The sequence below is a fragment of the Chelmon rostratus genome, chromosome 3, assembly GCF_017976325.1.
Source record: "Chelmon rostratus isolate fCheRos1 chromosome 3, fCheRos1.pri, whole genome shotgun sequence".
NCBI lineage: Eukaryota > Metazoa > Chordata > Actinopteri > Chaetodontiformes > Chaetodontidae > Chelmon > Chelmon rostratus.
Genome location: NC_055660.1, coordinates 14,739,257 through 14,761,585, shown reverse-complemented (window position 1 = coordinate 14,761,585; position 22,329 = coordinate 14,739,257). Strand labels below are relative to the sequence as shown.

General features: G+C 41.8%; 3 protein-coding genes across 4 annotated transcripts in view; 1 reads left to right on the top strand and 2 right to left on the bottom strand.

Annotated features, from left to right (window-relative positions):
* Window positions 1-68: 68 nt before the first annotated feature.
* Window positions 69-3,613, bottom strand: grhprb (glyoxylate reductase/hydroxypyruvate reductase b). Of its 2 annotated transcripts, none has more exons than XM_041934122.1 (9): window positions 3,441-3,613; window positions 2,909-3,042; window positions 2,717-2,789; window positions 2,387-2,503; window positions 2,209-2,297; window positions 2,003-2,107; window positions 1,735-1,870; window positions 325-455; window positions 69-190 (listed from the first exon to the last, which is right to left on the bottom strand). In XM_041934122.1, the coding sequence occupies exons 1-9, from the start codon at window positions 3,611-3,613 to the stop codon at window positions 69-71; spliced, it is 1,080 nt and encodes a 359-aa protein (XP_041790056.1). The 2 variants fall into 2 exon arrangements, with proteins under 2 accessions (XP_041790056.1, XP_041790055.1); XM_041934121.1 differs by having other exon boundaries at window positions 2,387-2,537; window positions 2,718-2,789.
* A 1,609-nt stretch (window positions 3,614-5,222) lies between these two features.
* On the top strand, window positions 5,223-17,566 carry uba6 (ubiquitin like modifier activating enzyme 6). Its single transcript, XM_041965407.1, has 31 exons — window positions 5,223-5,543; window positions 5,732-5,826; window positions 5,948-5,976; window positions 6,097-6,191; window positions 6,336-6,447; window positions 8,229-8,309; window positions 8,433-8,555; window positions 8,870-8,993; window positions 9,206-9,309; window positions 9,421-9,483; window positions 9,738-9,814; window positions 9,965-10,031; window positions 10,185-10,328; window positions 10,516-10,662; window positions 10,753-10,833; window positions 10,943-11,020; window positions 11,171-11,352; window positions 11,570-11,675; window positions 11,836-11,925; window positions 12,028-12,108; window positions 12,209-12,337; window positions 12,466-12,517; window positions 12,619-12,682; window positions 12,772-12,841; window positions 12,925-12,996; window positions 13,082-13,205; window positions 13,417-13,610; window positions 14,558-14,685; window positions 14,903-14,990; window positions 15,108-15,202; window positions 15,511-17,566. The coding sequence occupies exons 1-31, from the start codon at window positions 5,503-5,505 to the stop codon at window positions 15,650-15,652; spliced, it is 3,078 nt and encodes a 1,025-aa protein (XP_041821341.1). The 5' UTR covers window positions 5,223-5,502; the 3' UTR covers window positions 15,653-17,566.
* The window catches only part of polq (polymerase (DNA directed), theta), a 17,630-nt gene continuing 12,751 nt past the window's right edge, over window positions 17,451-22,329 (bottom strand). The window contains exons 25-35 of the mRNA XM_041933970.1: window positions 22,092-22,220; window positions 21,836-22,010; window positions 21,385-21,508; window positions 20,801-20,901; window positions 20,626-20,708; window positions 20,428-20,529; window positions 20,225-20,336; window positions 19,892-20,016; window positions 19,631-19,766; window positions 19,424-19,530; window positions 17,451-18,285 (exon numbers count right to left, since the gene is read on the bottom strand). Of these exons, the coding sequence (XP_041789904.1) occupies window positions 18,172-18,285; window positions 19,424-19,530; window positions 19,631-19,766; window positions 19,892-20,016; window positions 20,225-20,336; window positions 20,428-20,529; window positions 20,626-20,708; window positions 20,801-20,901; window positions 21,385-21,508; window positions 21,836-22,010; window positions 22,092-22,220 (1,308 nt within the window). The 3' untranslated portion in view covers window positions 17,451-18,171. The remainder of the gene's footprint in view (window positions 18,286-19,423; window positions 19,531-19,630; window positions 19,767-19,891; window positions 20,017-20,224; window positions 20,337-20,427; window positions 20,530-20,625; window positions 20,709-20,800; window positions 20,902-21,384; window positions 21,509-21,835; window positions 22,011-22,091; window positions 22,221-22,329) is intronic.

The window sequence follows — 22,329 nt, the reverse complement described above, 5'->3', positions numbered from 1 at the left end:
TAACTGGGAGACGAGTTGAGCAGATGTTCCAGTGTTCAGCCAGTCGTCAGAGTGGAACCAGTTTCTTCTTACAGTTTGAGTTCTTTGATCATCGGCTCACCTCGCAGACCCAGGAGGAGGTTGTTTGCTGCCAGGGCAGACATGGCGTTACGGGTAGTATAGGAGGCGCTAGCAATATGTGGGAGAATTACTGTGGGAGGAGAGAATTAAAAAGACAAATGATAGGCAGTGAGAAGAGAGTACAGTGATAATACATCCTCAATAGGTTTCTAGAATCAGCAGTTTTTAAGTCAGATTAAACACCAGTAAGTCTGACAGACTCACCACAGTTTTTGAGGGTAAAGAGTGGGTGGTCTGTGGGCAGGGGTTCAGGAACCGTGACGTCTAATCCAGCTCCAGCAATCTGCCCAGTGGACAGAGCCTCATATAGGTCGTCCTGGTGCACCACACCACCTCTGACACAGGAAAAGCAGTATACATGGCAGACAATGAGACAATTATTTAGTTTCAGTATTTCAAATATGAATATGTGATAGAAAACTAAACTTAAAATATTCAGGTTTGAGTCTCTTGGTAGGAAAAAAAAGACATTTAAACACTAATTTTAAACACTAAATGATGAATCAATAAAGAAAATAATCTGCAGACTCATAATGAAGGTAATGATGAGTTGCTCTGTGGTCTGGGGCAGTAGCATGCTTTGCACACAAGTTACTTAGTACCTTAAGTACTGAAGTACTAGTTTATGCTACTTACACTTCTACTCCACTACATTTCAGATGGAAATATACTTTTACTTCACTACATTTAGTTAGCTGCTGTAGTTACTAGTTACTTTGATTTTACATACAAATCATATGACCAATTTATTAAATATGACACATTGTTCTAGATCAAAGGCCCCACAGGTGTTTTCACCAAAGCTATGCTGGTATTTATAATCACAATGTACTTAAGTCCTGCAAAAAATGTTTTTTTTTTTATCTTGCTGCAAATGTGGTGCTATAAACACCAACCATTCACATATGTTTTGGCTCTGTACAAAGGTACAACCTTTTTGGGACATAGTTATGCAGACTCTTGATGAGATTTTTGGTTGTAAGATTCCTAAAGACCCACGGATAGTGTACTTAAGCTTGACCCTGGAAGGTATTATTCACACGAAGGACGTCTACTTGTTCAAAATCCCGATATTGGCGAGCAAGAAGACCATCACCAGGAACTGCCTGAAAAGCAACCCCCCTATACTAACAAACTGGTTGGAATTAGTAGAGGAGATTCTCTCTATGGAAAAACAGACTCACTACTTAAGAAACAAAGCAAAGTCTTGTCATCAATGCTGGGAAAAATGGACTGACTTCCAAAAAAGGATGATATGAAATGTAAAAATTCTATTTGTCGTTTGACCATGTTTTGTTGTGCTTGTATTCTGAAAGTATAAATAAAAAGTAGGGAAAAAAAACAAGATTAAAAAACCCTTGAATGCTCCATCATTTGACACGCTTAGATGTGCCATTTTTCAAAATTAGTACTATCACTTTTGATACTTTAAACTTTTACTGAAGTAAAATATCGGAGTACTTGTTCAACCACTGGCAGTTGGTAATTCAACCCTGACTGCACTGCAGCTCATGCTGGGTTACACCTTCCTTAGTCAAGCGTGGCATCACTTGGCATTGTGTACAACATGTGTTAAATTAATTCAGTGAGTGTTTGTGTTTAAGATAAGGGTACCGGCTTGTGTTGATAAAGATGGAGGTGTTTTTCATTTTGGAGAAGAGGTCCTTGTTGCAGATCTCCTTCGTTTCTGGTGTGAGCGCACAGCACACAGCCAGGAAATCTGACTGCTTCGCCAGCTCGTCCAAAGAGACTAGACCAATAGACAGCGCCATCGTTATCACATTAAAATAAAAGGCTGACTGTGCTCCCGTTGTGTGCTGATTTTAACAACATAAAATGCTGACATGAGACATCTCAGTGCCCATGGATGTGCAGTCCTTACCATACTCTGCATTGATGATGCTGGCCAGCTCAGGCCTGGGGGCCACGTCTGTGTAGATGAACTTCTTTACTTTAAATGGTGCCAGACGCTCAGCGATAGCCACACCTTAGAGCACAAAGCCACCGTGTAGTGTAAGAAGTTTCAGATGAACAAAAATCAGCAGTTTGTTGATAAGCTGACGTGCATGTTGTGTGGAGTATGCTCACCAATCCTCCCCAGGCCCAGGATACCCACAGTGCTGTTGGCCAGCTCATGTCCACACAGCCACAGAGTTCTCCATGTGCCCCAGCCACCACTGGCACGAGAGAGAGAGAGAGAGTGTATTTGACCTTTGACCCACAACGATTTGCGTATGTGTGTGCGTCACTGTGTATGTAACGTTACGTCTTGGCTTCATGTGTGGCCTCTATGAGCCTCCTGGAAGTTGTGAGCAGCAGCGCCACAGTCAGCTCAGCCACAGAATCTGTCAGAACATCAGGGGTGTAACCCACACGGATCCCTCTGCAGGAAAACACACACACACACACACACACACACATTTCTCATGTCACCAGGCATTACTAACACACTTTTTTGGGGGGTGGGGGTGGGGTGTCACTATAGGGAAGTCTCTTAGGAGCAATGCGTTTTCTTTGGTTTTATCAAGTCTTACTATACACACAAATCAACACTTTTTGATTCTATGTTTGAAAGAAGTAGACAGATAGAAATCACCTTTTCTTGAGCTCCTCCAAAGAGAGATGGTCAAAACCCACTGACATGGTACTGAGGACCTTTAGGTTTGGACCTGAAAGGAGTACACCAAACACGAACACACACGTGCACACACACACACACACATACATACATTTTAGAGGGGTTTTCATTGCATTTGACATTCATCTGACTCAGAGGCTGTCCTCACACCTGCAGCATCCAACAACTCTGCATCAATCTTCTCTGTCAGCACGCAGAGCAGACCATCAACACCTTTGACCTTCTGAAGCAGCTCCTTCCTGGGCACGGGGGCGTCATCTGAGTCCCACAGCTCAAACTGCACCCTGCGAAAGACGAAAGCGTGACTCAAGATCCAATTGTACTCCTAATTATGCACAGAAGAAAATTCATAGACTGTTAAAGTGTCAGCCAAAGCTACAGCTATAGCTATATAGCCTATCAAGTGTATCACATGGGCTGCAGGCCTTCACAGAATCACTGGAACTTTACGGTGCGGTCAAGTCTGCTATGGGGGAATACCCTTTAGGCTGCCTGTCTTATCTGACTAACCTAAGAGCAAACATTAGCAGTCCTGTTTACTCAAAGTAAATGATGAACCTTACAAAGCAGACGTTTCAAATTTAGAGAGGTATCACAGTCAAATCAGCTACATGACACTATTAACTGTTCACACAAGATGTTCTACATAGACATCATTTACTTTAAGGACACTATGACTCACTGTCCAGATTCACTGAGGATCTTCAGGCCCTCAGGTGGGATCTGACGGGTGACATAGACCCGTGGCAGGGTTGACATCTCCCTCTGCGCACTGCTTGTTAGACCTCCAGTGATATTCAAAGGAGTAACGGCGATCCGCTGGAGCCGACGCAGTGCCATTCGACTGCACCACATTGCGATGAGAGAGTGTATCTGTGGGCAGGTGTCCCAGACGTGAAAGTGGTACTTTGGAGTCTGTCGTGTGCATGCGCATGATTTTGGCTCTGGTTCAGGGGAGGTCCTTGTGTGTGTCTTTGGCCAATATGATTGGAGGAAGGTTGTCTCTAAAGGCTGAAGTTGAGGGATACTGTCCAAGAGAACCAAGCAAAACATCACTGAGTCAAATCTTTGTTTGCCTTTAAGTAAAATTTGAGGTCATTGCACATAAAAATGGAATTTGAAGCATGGACACTTACACACTGATACACTTAACAAAGACACACAAACTGTTTCTTTGAACACACACACACACACTAACAAACACAGAGACATAGAGCACGCAGACACAAATTGCACAAATATTTTAAAAACAGCAGTAGACTCGTGTCTTCTTTACATCGTCAGTGGGGATGTAAATGTTTCACTTGGCAGTTGACCTTTGTTTCTTTAAACAGTGAAGGACCCAAACGCTGTTTTGTATTCTCTGTTCTGTCCCTCCAGTTGGAACCGGTTCAGCAAAATGTGTTTACTTCCTAAATGAAGCTGGGTTTTATATGATGATGTACTACATTGTAATAGATCAGTCAAACAGTAGAAACTGATGTCCAAAGCAGTTCTACATAGATATATATGCAAAAACAACAACAACAACAACAACAACAACAACAAGAAACAAACAAATAAAACAATGTATAAACCAAATGAATAAAAGTTAGCAAAAATAAAATGATGACTTAAAGACTCAATATCAAAATGTATCATTTTTTAATGGTTTGAAACTGTTTTTGGTATTTTGTTTCTGACACTTAACAATAACATTTTTGAAAACAATAAATAATAGTTTGCTTGCTGACCATTTAGTTTTGTGAGTGAAATATTGTGATGATGAGATCAGAAGATTTAAAATCAAATGAATGACTTGCTCTGATTTTCCACAGACTGAAAAGGACACCACTACCTCACTACCTGCAGCATACTGTATATACATACAGTATACACACACATACTTATATATATATATACATATATATGTACTGTATATGTGTGTGTGTATACACACACACATATATATATTCTATTTTTTTTATAGTCATGGAGGACAATGGAATAACTTTTATAGAGTGACATTTCGGATGATAATGCACAATAAGTGAAGTTTTATGACAAATGTAGTCCTGAAAAATATTGTCAATCTATTGGATGACCTTGATCATGTGACTGTGGTAACCCGGAATCACTCCAAATTTTTAACCAGTCACAGCCATTCATTCGCTATTGCTCGTCGCGCATACTGACAGGTAGCTACGTATGATTATTTGTGTTATTTTAACAACATTTACAACGACTTTTCATATCGATTGGTAGAATGATAAAACATGAAACGTCTGTCTACTCTGGGGAGTTATTTGTAGCCTAACGTATGTGCCATTACTTTTAACGAGTTTATGACAAGTGTCCTCGCCACCGGCACCAGGCAGCAGTGGCACTCAGTGCTAGCTAGCCGTAGCTGCTAACGTTGAGCTTTCTTCACTAGGTTTATGTATGGACCAGCGTTGTTATGGTAGCTATAATCTCTGACTGTTACAAGACGTCACTTCGTTTGTTCAAAAGAACACTTTACATTGGCGCGCGACTGACAGCTGTCAGGTCATGAACACTGCTGACAACTACAGTTAGCTGGCAGTTACAGCAAGTTAGCCGTTTAACGCTAGCTAACTTAGAACGGGGCGTTGGTTTAAGATCATCACCGCTAACAAGCAAAACGTTTAATCACTTTTGTTATCACTGTGTGTACTTTTATATATTTTAACAGGTATAGTCGTTATCTCTCAGACAGTTGAATTCCCCCCTCTTCCCCTCCCAGTATGGCTGCAGACTCGATGGAGATTGACGACTCTCTTTACAGGCAAGTCTACCTGTTCGGCTGTACATCACAGTCTTCCTTGCTAAAGCACTTGAACACGACGGTGAATACAGGAAACGACAGTACCGTGCTTTATATTACAGGAAGTATAGTCATTGTTCCTCACTGTTCCTTCTTGATCTCCAGCACATTTCCTCACTCTTCCTCTTCCTTCTTCTCCCTCCGTCCAGCCGCCAGCGATATGTGCTGGGAGACAGTGCTATGCATCAGATGGCCCAGTCCTCAGTCTTTCTCAGTGGGATGGGAGGGCTGGGGATTGAGATAGGTAAGATAAATGTCACAGTATTGCATAACAGCACTGTAATATATTCAGTCCTGTGTTGTATTCACATAGTCTGCTTTGCCAATCGTGGTTTAATGTAGTAACTTGACCTCTGGTTTTGCAGCAAAGAATATTGTCCTGGCTGGAGTAAAGGTACGCACTCTCGCTAAATATGATGATTGTCCAACACCATGATGACAGTATATAATGCTTCCATGTGGAGTGACTCGAGAGTTGGTCCTCCTGTGACCTATTGTATCTATGTGTGTGCAGGCAGTCACCCTTCATGACACAAAGCAGTGTGAGACCTGGGATCTTGGCTCCAACTTCTTTATCCGCACAGAGGATGTGTTGAGCCAGAGGAGGAGGTAAAATGTCTGACTTTACTTACACTCCGAAATATACTCTTCTCCTGTGATTCACATCCACTACGTATGCAAACTTTTCTTCTCTCAATTTATTTGTCTGACTTTTATACATTCTTATCCACCCCTTTTACTTTCCTACCACAGAGTCGAGGCAGTGTGCCCTCGGGTTGCAGAGTTGAACCCTTATGTCCATGTTGACATGTCTTCCTCTGCCCTGGACGAGAACACTGATCTTAGCTTTCTCAGAAAGTATCAGGTAAGGTGTTGCTTTTCAGACTCGGGGTTGTGACCAGCCTGTTGCTCTAAGTAAAATAGTTGCAGTTTCTCTGGTGATTAGAAAATGTGTTTTGCATGCAAGTATGAAACACCCAATCCCTGCAATCTTGCAAGGTGGCTGTTTGTAGTTTATTCATTTTAATTTATGGAGAACAGATGGTGTGGTCCATTTCAATAGAGAAGAGAAGTTATGGAGAAGTTATGGTGCAAAACGTTTCAATAAAAACTTCTCAAACGATCCCATGAATTATCCCATTCACGGCCGTAAATTTATGTTCTTAGTTCCAAGCTGCCATATTTTATACCAAAGCGTGCGCAAAGCGGGTAAACACTTACAGTGGGAATGCTACAGTTAAAGGTGAATGTTTGAAAATATGTAACTGCCATAACAATGGTTTGGATTTGATCAAACTTCCCGAGTATCCAGTCACAGACTGGCTGAGGGGCTATCTGCATCATACAGTGGTGGCCAAAATGATTAGAACACTTGCTATATTTAAGAGGTTTCAGTTGTTTTTGTTGAATTGGACATTAAAATACCCATAAAACAAATTAAATATCTACAAAGTCCTCATTATGCTCTATAAACCATAGAATAGAGCCATCATAAGAAGATTTAGGCCATTGCCCTTGCAAACATGTTCCTTCACAGAAGAAGCCAAATTAATTGTGTGATCATTGTCAGGTGTGATTGTGGTTAAATTGATGCAAGAGCCTTAGGACACAGCTGTGTGATTCTTTTGAAAGTACAAGGCCTATCCTGCTCATTACGTGATTGGTAACATCAAGGTTTTGTCACTGAGGCCACACCACCAGTTGGTATAAATTCAAAGCCTCTAGAAGTAGTCTTGAAGCACATGTTGCTCTTTGAATGTGGCTAAGGTGATGAAGGAGCTAACAAGTGAGCACCAGATTCAAATCAAGGCTTTTTTTGATGCTGGCTGGAGTTACCACCACATAGCCAAGGACGTGAGATACAGTCCAAGCACTGTAAAGTACACTTTAGACTGCCGTTATGCCACCAATTCACATCAGAACAGAAAGGGGAGAGGTAGAGTAAAAGACACTTTCAGACAGACAAGTGAAGCATCTCAAAATCTCAGTCTTAAGAACCGAAGAAAGACCTCATGAGAACTGTGTGACGAGCTCAACACCACAATGACTAATGTTGCAGCAGTGTCTTTAAGATCTGTGAGTCTGAAACAGGGAGAAGAAGGACTTATTGGCAATTAAGTGTTGTGGACTGATGAGTCCAAGTTTGAACAGTTTGGCCTCAAGCAAAGAGTGTATGTTTGACGGAGGTAGGGGGAGGGATATAAAAATGAGTGTCTCTTGCCAACAGTTAGGCATGGGATAACATTAGTGTTGAAGTTCTCAGGAAATATACTCACACTATGCCAGAGGAATGTGCAGCTGTAACTGCTGCAAAAGGTGGACATGCAAAATATTAAAGTTAAGAGTGGATAAAAACAACAGGACTCACTTCAATCTGATATTTGTTGTGCTCAAAACAACCATCTGCATGCTACATGAACATTATGAAATGAAATCATGTTTTGGAGGCAATAAAAGTCAATATTTTTAGATATGTCAGGTGTTCTAGTAATTTTGGACACCACTTTATGTTTGCTGGACACCACTGTAATTGAACAACTAAAAAACTGGGTCATTGTCATTTGGTTTTAGTTAAAACCTGTATTGGAGACTGCGGGTAACATTTGGTGTCTGACAGCCAGGCCTGTGCTCTGCTCTCTCCTCCAGTGTGTGATTCTGACTGAAGCCAGACTGAACTTACAGAAGAGAGTGAATGAGTTCTGTCACTCACAACAACCCCCCATCAGAGTAAGTCTACAGTCCATATAGTGGTTATACATCACAGAGTATTAGCTAAACCACATCTTACAAATGGGAAACTCACAAACAATCGAATATTAACCGAACTGTTTTGCATTATGTCCTTGCCAGTTCATTGGCTGCGATGCATATGGCATCTGTGTGCGGGTGTTTTGTGATTTTGGAGATGAGTTTGAGGTGTCAGATCCCACAGGAGAGGAGCCCAAGGAGATTTTCATCCAAACAATCACCCAGGTAGTCTGAACACTTCAGTCCTCCTCATCCCACAGTTTGTGCCCCATTAGCACAGTCCATTCTTTCATAAATTTCACTATCTGCATGTTTAGGTGTTTGTCCGTTTTAACTTTTTTGCCAATTAAAAATAATTTATTTAATCCTCTCAGACATATTTTTTAAATCGTTAAACATGATCATAATTTACATTTCTCTGTTGGAAAAGTAAGATAGATTTGCCAGAGTTTGCATGATTTAAAAATGCAGTTCCATGAGCCCACAAAGACCATGCCTGCTCCTAAAGAAAAACACTTTATCTCCTTTCGACGATTCAGGACAATCCTAGCGTGGTAACCTGCATGGACAACCAACCACATGGCCTACAGACAGGCCAGAGTGTTGTCTTCAGAGAGGTCAATGGCATGGTGGAACTCAACGGCACTGTGCGGCAGGTTTCAGGTATTATTCCTGCATTGTAAAAATTAAGCAGAGTGTATTTGATGATTTACAGTTTATTTAGCACCAGCATACCCAGGGAATCACAGATTTGTGTGTGTGTGTGTGTGTGTGTGTGTGTGTGTGTGTGTGTGTGTGTGTGTGTGTGTGTGTGCGTGTGCGTGTGTGTGTGTGCCTGTGCGTGTGCCTGTGCGTGTGCGCGCGTGTCTTATTAGTCCTCTCCCCTCACAGTTTTGCAATAGGAGACACGTCCCAACTACAACCATATGCACATGGAGGTTTCTTTGTTCTGTTGAAAACTCCCAAGACATTCAGATTTGTGAGTCATATCAAGTAGAACTGTCACAGTTAATAAAAAAAAGTCCATGCATTTCTAAATAAACACTTTTGTCTGTGTGTGCCCTTACATTGATCTATTTATGTATTTCAGGAGACAATAGAGAGGCAGCTGTGTGATCCACAGGTCCTGACTCCAGACTTCAGTAAACCAGAGGTGAGACACAGGAGAGATCACAGAGCAAGTGAAGCGAATGGGTCAGTCAGCCAGCTAACTGTGGGCTCAACCCACTTACCCAGGCTCATCAGCAAAAAAGCAATAACTATGCAGGATAGCTCCATGACAGCCAGCCTTCTGAGAAGTTCTTCCTCAGTCAGATACAGACTCCATTTCACAAATACCTAATCATTTTGGCTTGAGTTTAACCAAGCAGTTTCCTCACAATCATTTTTTTTATATCTACTCATCAGGCCCCGCTACAGATCCATGCAGCCATGCTGGCTCTTGACTCCTTCCAGGAGCAGCACAGTAGACTTCCCAACATTGGGTAAGCCAAATATTTCTCTGCTTTTCAATCTGCTGCTCTACTTTCTGTACTGCATCAGTACCTTAAGATATCATTTGTCGTGGCTGTGGTTTTCAGTGTGTTGAAATGCGACACGTTCAGTTCTGAGCAGTTTCACTTTGATGCCATCAGGTGTTTACAGGATGCTGAGGTTTTGCTGAAGCTAACCGAAGACGTGAATGCAACTCTCAGGAACAAAGTGAGTGTTTTGGGGTTTTTTTTTTCATCTCATGTTTTCATTGTCTTGAACCTTCAAAGATGTGTATACACCCTCTTTGACTGATTGCTGCATGCACACAGATGCCTTAATGTCTCTCTGTTTATCTGCTTCCTCTCCGCCTTTTTCTTCCAGGCTTCTGTGAATGCTGAGTTGGTGCGCTGTCTGTCGAGAACAGCGAGGGGAACTCTTCCTGCGTTAGCAGCAGCTGTAGGAGGTCTTGCCAGCCAGGAAGTTCTGAAGGCCATCACAGGGAAGTTTGCACCACTGCAGCAATGGGTATGTAACTGAATTTATACTGAATTTCTGTAGACCTCCTTTTCAGAACTGAAATGGTGCTTATTGAATGTTCAGTAGCTCAATATACACCTTTCAAATCCTTGACTTTTATAGGTTTTTACAATTTTTTTTCAGTCTTTAAAGTAAGTGTTAATTTCATCTCCTTCTGTCTTTCTCCTTTGTTTAGTTTTATCTTGATGCCATTGAGGTAGTCAGGCCACTACAGTCCGTTTCTGCTGAGGAGTTTTTCCCAAGGGGGGATCGGTATGATGGACTACGAGCTTGCATTGGTGAATCAATGTGTCTACAACTGCACAAGCTCAGGGTCTTCATGGTAAGGATTGTGCAGTGCATAGAAGGCCTCTTGTATTTACTTAATATAAAGTTTATGTCCAAATGAACCTTAGAATGTCTTCTCTTCCAGGTGGGCTGTGGTGCCATTGGCTGTGAGATGCTGAAAAACTTTGCCATGCTTGGAGTGGGGTTGGCCAAGAACTCAGGAGAGGTGGGCAGTCTTTTTGTGTTCCCCCTCCTCTTTTTGATTGCAAAATATTTAACTGCTTATATACTATGTATATAATGAAACCGTGCACTCTGCATCTGTCAATGCTCAGGTATGCATCACAGACCCAGACCTTATAGAAAAGTCCAACCTCAATCGTCAGTTTCTCTTCAGACCACATCATATACAGGTGAACAGCTATCCACTTTTCTTTTCTCCACCCTTCTCACCTCCCATTTGTCTTCTTTTTCCATAACCTTAAAGAATTAAAGACAAAAATCAATCAGAATCAACCACATAGACATTCACCAACGTTTTTTCCCCTGTCCTCGTGTCTCAGAAACCGAAGAGCACCACTGCAGCAGAATCCACTCGCGATATCAACCCTGACCTGCAGGTAGATGCTCACCTCAACAAGGTGTGTCCGGCTACGGAGAGCATCTACAGTGATTCCTTCTACTCTCGCCTAAACCTAGTGGTCACCGCGCTGGACAACGTTGAGGCTCGGAGATATGTAGATAGGTTGGTGCAAATATTTAAGTGATGCGGTCAGTACTTTCTCAAGCATTCAGTTTATTTTTGTTCCCCTGAGCAGTGGCCCTAATTTGATTTCCACTGACTGAACCCACCATAAACCAAGAGAGAGCATGCCTGTGACATGAATGTAGGAGTTGCAAAGGTTTTTCATGAAACATCTCTGACTATTGATATTATATTTCTGCATGTATTTGTTTTTCAGCCGCTGTGTGTCCAATCAGAGAGCTCTCATGGACTCTGGCACCATGGGAACTAAAGGACACACAGAAATCATTGTGCCAAATTTAACAGAGTCCTACAATAGCCATGTGAGTATGTGTGAAAATTTGATTATGTGTGCACATGTTTTTTGATCTTGTTTATTCCCTGCATTATGGTGGTCACAGTCTATACCAGACCTGCTTCATAGACTGTATACCATAAGTCCTTCCACTGCTACTAAATATATCCTTTCATTTGCTTTCCTAGAGGGACCCCCCAGAAGAGGAGATCCCATTCTGTACTCTGAAGTCTTTCCCTTCAGTCATAGAGCACACCATTCAATGGGCTCGAGACAAGGTCAGCCCGCTTAAAACCCAACAAGTGATCATTGTTATCATTGTTGACAGTATGTGTCAGCGTGCTGTCCAAATCATAAACTCTTTCTTTGGCTTTCTCTAGTTTGAGAATGCGTTTGTCCACAAGCCCTCCATGTACAACTCGTTCTGGCAAACCCACTCCTCGGCTGAAGTGGTGTTACAGGTAAGACATAAGTGTTCTGACTTACTATAAGTAGCCTTGGTGTTGGTCTATGTCAGCAATGTAATACTTAATAAAGATTTGTGTGTGTGTGTATGTGTAGAGGATGCAGACGGGGGAAAGTCTGGAGGGGTCATTCCAGGTCATTAAGCTGCTGAGCAGACGACCTAGCCAATGGGAGCAGTGCATTACTATTGCCCGTCTGAAATTCGAAAAGTATTTCAAGAGAAAGGTAACGTGTCTCCTCCTGAAAATACTTATTCATTAAGTGGATAGTATGTATGTACTGCATGCTGGTGGTGTTGGTTCAGGCTCCACAATATAATTCAGTGTTTACATGTTACTGATGATTTTATGTAGGCCCTACAACTCCTGCACTCTTTCCCCCTGGATACAAGGTTAAAAGATGGAAGTAAGTTTTTCTCAAACATGTCTACCTATAAACAACAAGTTAACATGCATAACTGCATCACAGCTGCAGAGATTGTAGTGAATTCTTCTTCCCTTTCTTAGGTTTGTTTTGGCAGTCCCCAAAAAGAACTCCAGCACCTTTGGATTTTGACTTGAAAGACTCTTTGTGAGTGTGGTCTCATGTTACAGTTTAAGCCTTTCTTGTATTCTATGTTGTATATCTAAGATTGCCAAACACGCCTCTTTTCCCATCAGGCACTTCACTTTCATTGTCAGCACTGCCCGGCTCTTTGCAGAGATATATAACATCCCTTACTCAGAAAAGGTGGGTCACGTACACTCACACATACACTCTCTCAACCACATGCGCTTACTCACTGACTAACCGAACCTTTCCTTCTTTCTCAGGATATCTCTGAAGAGGCGGTGACCAGGATTCTATCAGATGTCCATATTCCTGAATACAGGCCTTCAGAGAAAGTAAGCCTCTCCATCTGGTCTTTGATTCCTGTCTTAGTGTCAAAAATCCTAATCTTGTCGATCGTTGTGGATCTGTCCCTTTCAGTGTATAGAGACAGATGAAACCGCAAAGAAGCCTGATCAGATAAAGATGCCTCTGAGCAGTGAAGAGGAGAGGGAGGCCATCACACAGCTGGAGGAAGCCATTGCTACTGACAGTGTCACAACAGGTTCACAACAAATACTCAACTCGCATGTTTCTAAATGGACACTGAAGAATTTAAATTTAAAAAAAAGTTTTATTTTAAATCTGTGTTTTTACATCCAATACAACAGTGTGAAAAGTTAGGACATTCTATTAAGTGTCCAAGACTATTTTACATATAACGCTGTTAAACTGCTTTGAATGATTATTGATCATGTCTGTGCTTTCCCGTGTAGAGAGGTTACAGTTGAGTCCACTGCAGTTCGAAAAGGACGATGACAGCAACGGCCACATGGACTTTGTCGCATCAGCATCTGCTCTCAGAGCCAGGATGTACTCCATCGAACCAGCTGACAGACTCAAGACCAAACGCATCGCCGGCAAGATCATCCCTGCTATTGCCACGGCAACAGCTGCTGTGGCTGGTTTGGTGAGAACAGTTTGAAATTTTGCCATATATTGATGGTTTAACATGGTGTTGTTGAGTTGAAACATTTAGAGATTTGAGGAAATGTCAATTTAAGCTTCAATTTAAAAACAGCAGGATAGGTTTTTCAACATTACTGCTTCATAATATGATTATCAGTTTTTTGTCTGTTTTTTTTACGCATGCCAATGGACACGACCCCAGTACCTATCTCTGTGGGTGGAGGGCTTACAGGGCAGCAGCTCTTTTAAGCCCATCGGTCAAGGCCTGGCCTCTGCCTGTCCGATTGGAACCTGAGTGGTGCTTTGTTATCGGACTTCGTTGTTAATCATGACTTGCCCATAACAAACACCATGTTTGAGCATAGGGTGATTCATAAGTGTACTTGCTACCAGAACACCTTAGGCCAGTGATCAATGATAGACTTTGTGGTCGTATCATCGAGGTCTCTTCTGAATGGCAGCAGGAGGAACGAATGAGAATGAGATCATGGATACAAGAGGCCAAAATAAGTTTCCTCCGTTGGGTGGCTGATCTAAGACTTCAAGAGAGGGTATAGAAACTCCAGATGGAGCTCGGAGTACAGCTGCTGCTCCTTGATGGTTCAGGCATGCTGGAGTTTTTCCAGACATGTCCAATTGGTAGGAGACCCAGAGCATGGTGGGGAGTTTATGAATCTCATCTGGCTTGGGAATCTCTTGGGTGGCTGGCAACAGGGACTCTTGGACTGCCTTACTTAGCCTGCTGCCACCACAACCTGGCCTAGGATAAGTGGCAGAAGATGGGTGGATGGATATTGGGACTGACAATATTAATATTAGGACGTCAATGTGAACAGATTTCATGTGTGTGGTTGAATTACTGAAATCCATTCCATTGTTCAGTATTAACATACAGTATTATATATGTATAAAAAAAATCATTTTGTGTTATTATTTTGATGTACTCAGGTGGCCCTTGAGTTGATCAAGGTGGTTGGAGCCTACGAGTTTGAATCATACAAGAACTGCTTCTTTAACTTGGCCATCCCTGTCATGGTGCTGACTGAACCTGCTGTGGTTAAAAGGACACTCATCAGGTAGGGGCATGTGAGCAATTCCTCACTACTCTCTCACACTACTCAAAGGTTATGAAACATCTTTAAACTTTTTTCTGGTACAGTAGCATTGCTGTTTTGACTCCATGCACTGAATATATCTTACCAACACACCTAACTATTATTTTACCATCATAGAAGCCAAGTGAAAATTTCAGCTATATTGTTTCATATTATAGCTCTGTGACATCTTTTGTAGGGATAACATCTACTTCTCCATCTGGGACTGTTGGACTATCTTTGGCCATGAGGACTTCACTCTTTCTGACTTCATGAATGCAGTGAGGGTGAGAACCATTTACTCATACTTAATTTTATTAGCAATTCAGATGCAATTACCATATTAGCATATTTCCCTGATGTTTTAGTTGCTTTAATTGATTTTGTTATTGATTTTTTTTCAGGAAAAGTATGGAATTGAACCGACTATGGTCGTTCATGGTGTGAAGATGCTTTATGTGCCTGTGATGCCTGGACACTCAAAGAGACTCAAACTAACGTAAGTCTTTTCTAATTTACCCATTTTTTAATACTTTGGCCTTCAACTTTGCCTTTCCCAAAATAGGGATCAGAGTTACAAAACAGAACCTTTTAAAGGTTGTAGGAAGCCAGTCTCTAGCTCGAGGACACGCACCTGGACAAAGGCCAATAAGTAGATATTCTATTTGGTGAAGCATCTCAAATCTGTGCATGCTCCTGTTTTCTAAGCCAATTTGAAATGATTTCCCTTGATGACTCACACTGAAATGATTCATCCTTTGGCTAAACTACACTGAACAGATGCATTTTACCTGTGACTCTCTGCAGGATGCAGAAGCTGATCAAGCCATCAGTGGACCGCCGCTACGTTGACCTCACCGTGTCATTTGCTCCAGAGGCAGACGGAGACGATGACCTCCCTGGTCCTCCAGTCAGGTACTACTTCAGCCGCAATGGAGAGATGCCCTGACACCTTCCTAGATGTTGTCCTCAAACCTCTTGTGTCCTTACTTCCCTTCTTTCATGTAAATTGTTGTACCCCAATAACCCTGTACTTCATGGAGCAAGAAAAGGCCAGTCCTGGTCCCAGTTATCCTTGCCCCAGATCAAGCCAGTGGAACACGAGGCTGCTTGAGTAGCACTTACCTGTACCTGTGTACATATATTTTCTCTGTTCTGTTTTCTACTCTGTTGAAATGCACAGCTCCACCTGTGCCGATGCCTTAATTAATTAATAACCTTTTTCTGTTTGTGGCAGTGAGTCTGACTAAAAACTCTGTTTACAGAAACCTGCATACTCCCAACACTCCCATTAGCCTTCTGTTTCAAGTCTGCTAGGCCCTAAAAGGGGGTGGTGGTAGGACCATTGGGGCTGTGAAGTCGATTTTCAGTTGGTAGGCATCACACCTTCTTACTCAGAGTCCTCTCAATGGCTTTGAAATGTATTGCCAACCACAGAATTTGCCAGTTGTTGGTCATCTCCCCTTGTAGAAAAAGGTCAAGCCCATATTTGTTGTGTAATTTAGAGGTGCAAAAGGTCAGTGGACAATGGCAAAAACCACCAAAGATACTGATTATCATTGTGTCTGCAGATGATTTTTCTCTTTTATGATCACTTTGACTGCCTCATAAAAACACGTTGATATCACAGGAGATGGGCATTACCCAAACATTAAAGAGCAACAAACGCCAGCAGCGTCTTCATCACAGGTTGATGCACGTCAACTCTTTGGGATATATCACTATCCTATTGATTGCTGCTTCACATAAGCAGCAATTTTATCTCATTGCTCCCCAGTCAATTGATGTGCATCAGATGACGCAGCAGATGCGTGTTGCACTTACCACTTTGGGTAAAACCACCTACTCATTGTAGCTGCTAGTCGTACCTGTCTTGTTAAATACTTAAGAAATGACAGTATTGACACCAGTTAACACCTCTGGGTAAATAGTATGTTCTTCATTAATGGCACGAGTTCAACTCACACACAAAGACTTTTTTTGACTATAAACATCTGGAATCATAGTAAAACACCTTTTTTTTTAAAAAAAGTCTTTGCTGTTCATGATTTATTTGTTGTATTTGTTAATGGATGTGTGTCTATGACTTGTATTTATTTACTTGTTACTCATTTTTGTCACTTTTTTGTGTCAAACTGAGCCTGTGTTGATGAGCTCTGTTGAGTCATGGTGCACTGGTTAAATATGAATCAGCAATGAACAAAAGTCATCCTAAAGGGGTTTTTCCAGGGGTGTAAATTCATTCTGTTTAGTTCCAGTTGAAGGTTGTGAAAAGGGTCTTTGGGCTTACATTGCCAATATTATCAATGCAATTTTGAATGGAATCGTTAGAAAATGTAGTGAAATCCACCTGACAGTCCACCTGCAGTGCACGAACATCGATCTTCAAAACCAAGACTTAAGTCACGCAAATGTTTCCTGGACCACATTCATTTTTCTCCCCATAACCAGAGGTGGTGAATTCCGCTTTGCACAGAAAATGTCTATCATAGTGACAACACTTCTTGTGCAGTGAATGTCATAAGTGTAAAATAAAACAAAGCAGTGTTAATGAGTGACAACGATAATGATGTATGTTCTTGTGACAGACAACCAATCAACCAATGGTCTAATAAAATGTGAGATTTCAGGATGTCCTCTCAATAAAGCTGCTCTGTGTCTTTGTTTCACATGCACCGCAGTAGAGCTGAAACAATGAGTTGACTGACAGAAAACTAATCAGCAACTGCTTTGACAATCAGTTCATCATTTCAGTCATTTATTCCAGCAAAAATGTTAAACATTCTTCAGTTCCAGCTTCTCACATGAGGGGAATTGCTGCATTTCCTTGTCATATATAATTGTAAACTGAATGTCTTAGGGTTTTGGACTTTTTGCAGAATAAAACAAGACATTAGCGTGACCTGTGACTCTGGAAGTTCTGATTCTGATCAATATTTTTAACATTTCATAGATAAACAAATCATTGATTGAAACAATCAGCACATTAATTGATACTGAAAATAATTTCTTAAATTCTTTAAATATTGAGAAAGAAAACTTATTACAGTAACAGAATATCATCTTACATTAAATCTCATGGCAAATGTATAGAATTATAAATAAATTCAATAGTTCATTTAGAGTTCTGGGTTATCTTACATTTCATTATTGTTAATGTAGCGATTTAAAAAAATACTGATTTTAGTACAAATTATAGTATTAGCATATATTACAGAACCCTTAAGCAATAAGGAGATGGTATTTCATTTCATCAAAGCATTCACATTATAGAAGTGCTTTAAAAGGCAGCTGGACTTGTTTGAGGTTCTAGAGGACGTTTTGCCTCTCATCCACAAGGCTTCTTCAGTTCTAGCTGACTGGTGGGGAGTCCCAGCGGGAAAACAACCTCAAGCAGGTCCAGTTGCCTTTTAAAGCACTTAAAAGTACCAAGACTGAAGATTGAGAATCTTCACAGACACATTCCCATTATATATCGAGGTCCTGCAAGTTGCCCCAGCTGGGTCCCACCTTGACTTTGGCTTTAAGCTTTACATACAGTTTTACTGCTGACTCCATCTCCCTCTTGACTATCTGAGCAACCTGACAGGAAGTGGGGTTGGCAGAAAGAGAAATTATTATGTATATAGATATATATGTTGCATGTTGTTACAGTTGCATGAAAAGGTTTGGGCACCCCGGGTCAAAATTGATGTAATTCTAAATGATTAAAATCTTTTGATTTAAAGGCTTTATAAATACTCCTCAAACCTTGCCCCGATGATCAGCAGCCATGAACTCCACTAAGCAGCAGCCTAGCACTCTGAAAATTAAAATAATTGATGCTCACTAAGCAGGAGAATGCTGTAAGAGTGTGTGTCCTCCTTTCATGATGTAAGTAGGACACAGCAGTTAACAAGAAAGGTTGAGGTCAAGCTGAGGTCTCGAAGGCCAAGAAAAGTGTAAGAGAGAACTGCTCATAGGACTGCTAAAAATCAATCAGAAAAACCCCATTTCACTTGAGAAATTCAGCAGACTCTGAAGTGGTGGTGCACTGTTCTACCGTGCAGCAAAACATGCACTTCATGGAAGAGTCATCAGAAGAAAACTTTTTCTGTGTCCTCAATTCAAAATTCAGTGTCAAAAGTTTGCAAAGGAACATCTAAACAAGTCTGATGTATTTTAGAGATAAGTCCTGTGGACTGCTGATGTTAAAATGGATCGTTTTGGCCACAGAGAGTAAAGGTTTGTTTGGAGAAAAAAAGGGTGCAGAATTTGATGAAAAGAACACCTCTCCAATTGTTAAGCATGGGGGTGGATCGATCATGCTCTGGGCTTGTCTTGCAGCCAGTGGCACAGGTATTATCCACTGGTAGAGGGAAGAATGGATTCGATTACGTACCAGCAAATTCTGGAAGCAAACATCACGCCGTCCGCAAAAAAGCTCGCTTTGGCCCTTTTCCTTTTTTGTTTTAAATTTTAAAACTGTAAAAAATAGAAATAAAAGTAATTTCGCTTGAACTATTAAAGTAACAAGTCCTCTTTAACTTAACGCTGTTTGGGTGCCCAAACCTTTGCATGCCACTGTGTATACAAAGGTAACAAACCAGTCGCCTGTCGTTCAGGTGAAAATCTCATATAAAGTGTAACTTTGCAAATCCACTCAGCCTCATGCTTTCTGTGAACAAACATTTAACAAACACCACTGATGAACTCACAATCCAAATAATTATTTCCATACCTGTATGAGGTCTTCCTCTGTGGTTTCATAGATGAGCTCATCGTGCAGCTGCAGGACAAAGTAGGCTCCTCTGAGTTGAGCTGTCCCAGCCCTGCGGTGACTGCTGGCTGTATAACCGACACCATCAGACATCGTCAGGCACGATTCATTTACACATGTTTGAAATGATGCATGTTATCTCTGTCTGCATGTTTACATGCAAGTCACCTGAATGTGTGTGCTGGTGAGAGAGCGGAGCAGCAGGATATGTTTTCCGTAGTCGTTTCTGGATGTTCACCGTGGCAAGTTTCACAATGTCTGCCGCTGATCCCTGTACGGTTGTGTTCACTGCCTGACGCTCTGCCTGAATGAGCGAGGAAGACAAAAACACAGAAGTTATGGGACAAATGAAAAAAAGTCGCGTTCATTTTACAGGGCGCAGCTTCTAAATATACTTTTTGGCAAGTTCTGATGGACAAGCATGCTTACATGTGCTTTGACATGCGTATTGCTGTTAGTGATCCCTGGTAGGTATCTCCTACGGCCCATCAGAGTCTGAACATAGCCGTTCTTCACACAGTTCTTCACAGTTTCTCGAAGAAAAGCACTGATCCCTGAAACACAAGACAGGACATGGATGTAATGTCTTTGTCTTCCCAGTACCCTCTTTTAAATTCACATGTACATGCATATTCACAGCTTTTATAAAAATGTTAATTACACTGAACAATGGAAGGAATACAAAACATATTCTGAGCAGCTGTGTGTGAAGGATGGAATAATGAGTGGCTAAAATGAATAGAACTAAACAGCAGTGTATACCTTTGTATCTGGCCTTGAAACTCTCTATGTAGCAGGCCGCGTCATTCTCTTCCACTCCCATTTGCTCCCCCAAAGACTTGGCTCCCATCCCATAGATAATGCCATAGCAAATCTGCAAAGACCAATACGTGCACACACCGGTGAGACGACCTGTGAGAATGCATGCGAAACCGTCCATCCTCTCTTCCTCTGCCTGGTTGTACCTGTTTTGCCTGTTGTCTGAGGCTGTCGTTCACAGACTCTGGGTCGACACTTTTCCATTCGGCAGCGATGCAGCGAAACACGTCTGCTCCTCCATTCAGCACCTGGAGACGCGCGCGTTTTCATCATGTCTTTACCTTTTTATTGAGGTTTGTTGTGTCATGTTTTCTCACTATTCGCGCTGCGTTTTGGCCACTGACCTGCAGAAGACGTTGATCCTTGGAGAGGTGAGCCAACACTCTCAACTCCAGCTGAGAATAATCAGCCGCCAGTATCATCCCACCTACAGTACAGTGCCGAAAGACACAGCTGATAGAACGGTCTGAGACATAAAAGGTGATCACACGCTCAGAACAGCAATTTCATCATAGTAACCTGAAAAAGGGATGAAGGCATGTCTCATGCTGACGGAGAAGGCCGGGCCTCGTTCTGCGCTGCCAGCTGCCACTGAAGGCACCACAGAAGGTCTCTTCATTCTGTTACAAAGCAGATGTCTCATTCTATCATTCCTAGTGACTTTACCTAGTTTGACATTTACCCTCTTCAACTTTGATACTGACACTGACCTAATGAAAATATTATCGTACACAAATTTTTGCAATCAAGTGCCTTCACGAAATCAATATACAAGACAATACTGAAGTATTTAAATACAACTGTGTCTAATGCAGCTGGGTTGGATGTAACATGTATCACAAAAGAGCTGGTGTGCTTGAACGAGCCTGAATGTACTTCATTTGTTTCTGAAGAAGGCAAGTTTATACAATAGAGTGAAAGTTATAAATAAGGAAGTTATGATTAGAACAACAGTTATTTTACATTCGTTAGTGACATTAAACCATGTCTCGCACCCTTGAAAGCCCCTCAGTACTCCCTCAATGGTCTCAGACCCCACTTTCAGAGCCACGTGACCATAGATCAGGTGACCTGAACTTTGACCTGAACAGTTGTTGACCTACCCTGGTTTGGTGGTCACATGGCAGCTGTCTTGTGAAGGTGGGCTCTCGCCAACCACCGTGGGCATGTGAATCTCAAAGTCTTTGGGGACATTCTGTATGTTGGGCTCAGTGAAGCTCACTCTACCTGACGACAGAATGAGCTGGGTCACGGCACGATCTAGATTTTCTTCAAATAAAATCGTATTGCACCTGTCCAAACTTCAAATTCAGAGTAATCACGAATTTACAAAAATCAATGAAATTGATGAGGTCAAACATTAAATATATTGTCTTTGTACTGTTTTCAATTGACCATGTGTCAAAAAGATAAGCGAATCATCACATTCTGTTTAATTTGTTTTACACCGCTTCCAAACTTTTACATCACGGTGCATCTACATTAAACACATTACACGTGATAAAGTCAGGTGCATGTAATGTGTTTGTGTATCTGTGTGTGTGTGTGTTTCACCTGTGGCTGTGTGTGTCTGGGCGATGGGGTATATTCTGTCCATGGTCAGTGTGGGGTGGTATTGCTTCTCCCTCTGCAGTGGGAACACCACTTTAGTCAAGGCGTTAGTGATCCGCCTCCACTCCAGAATCACACCTGGCAGCGGGTGCAGGGGGCGAAGCTTCTCCAGAACATCCTGCCAGTGTCATTACAAACCAGTTTAAACATAGTTGGTCATACTAGTAGCATGAATTTCATGTAAAAGGAGTAGTTTCACCTTGGTGGTGCTGAACTGCTTTCCGAGTCGCACTCTGCCACCGCCCCTCCTGGTGTAGCCAAGAGTCTTCTTACTTTTCGATCCACCCACGTCACCGTTTGGAGGAAGGTGGAGCTCTAAGAACAACACCTACAGTCCAGGGTGCATGTTAGAGAGAGTGAGATTGCAAATTGTGAGTTGCTTTGCTGTACTTAGTGAGTGGTTTGGAATTTGTTTGAAAACCCCAGCTGGGATATAG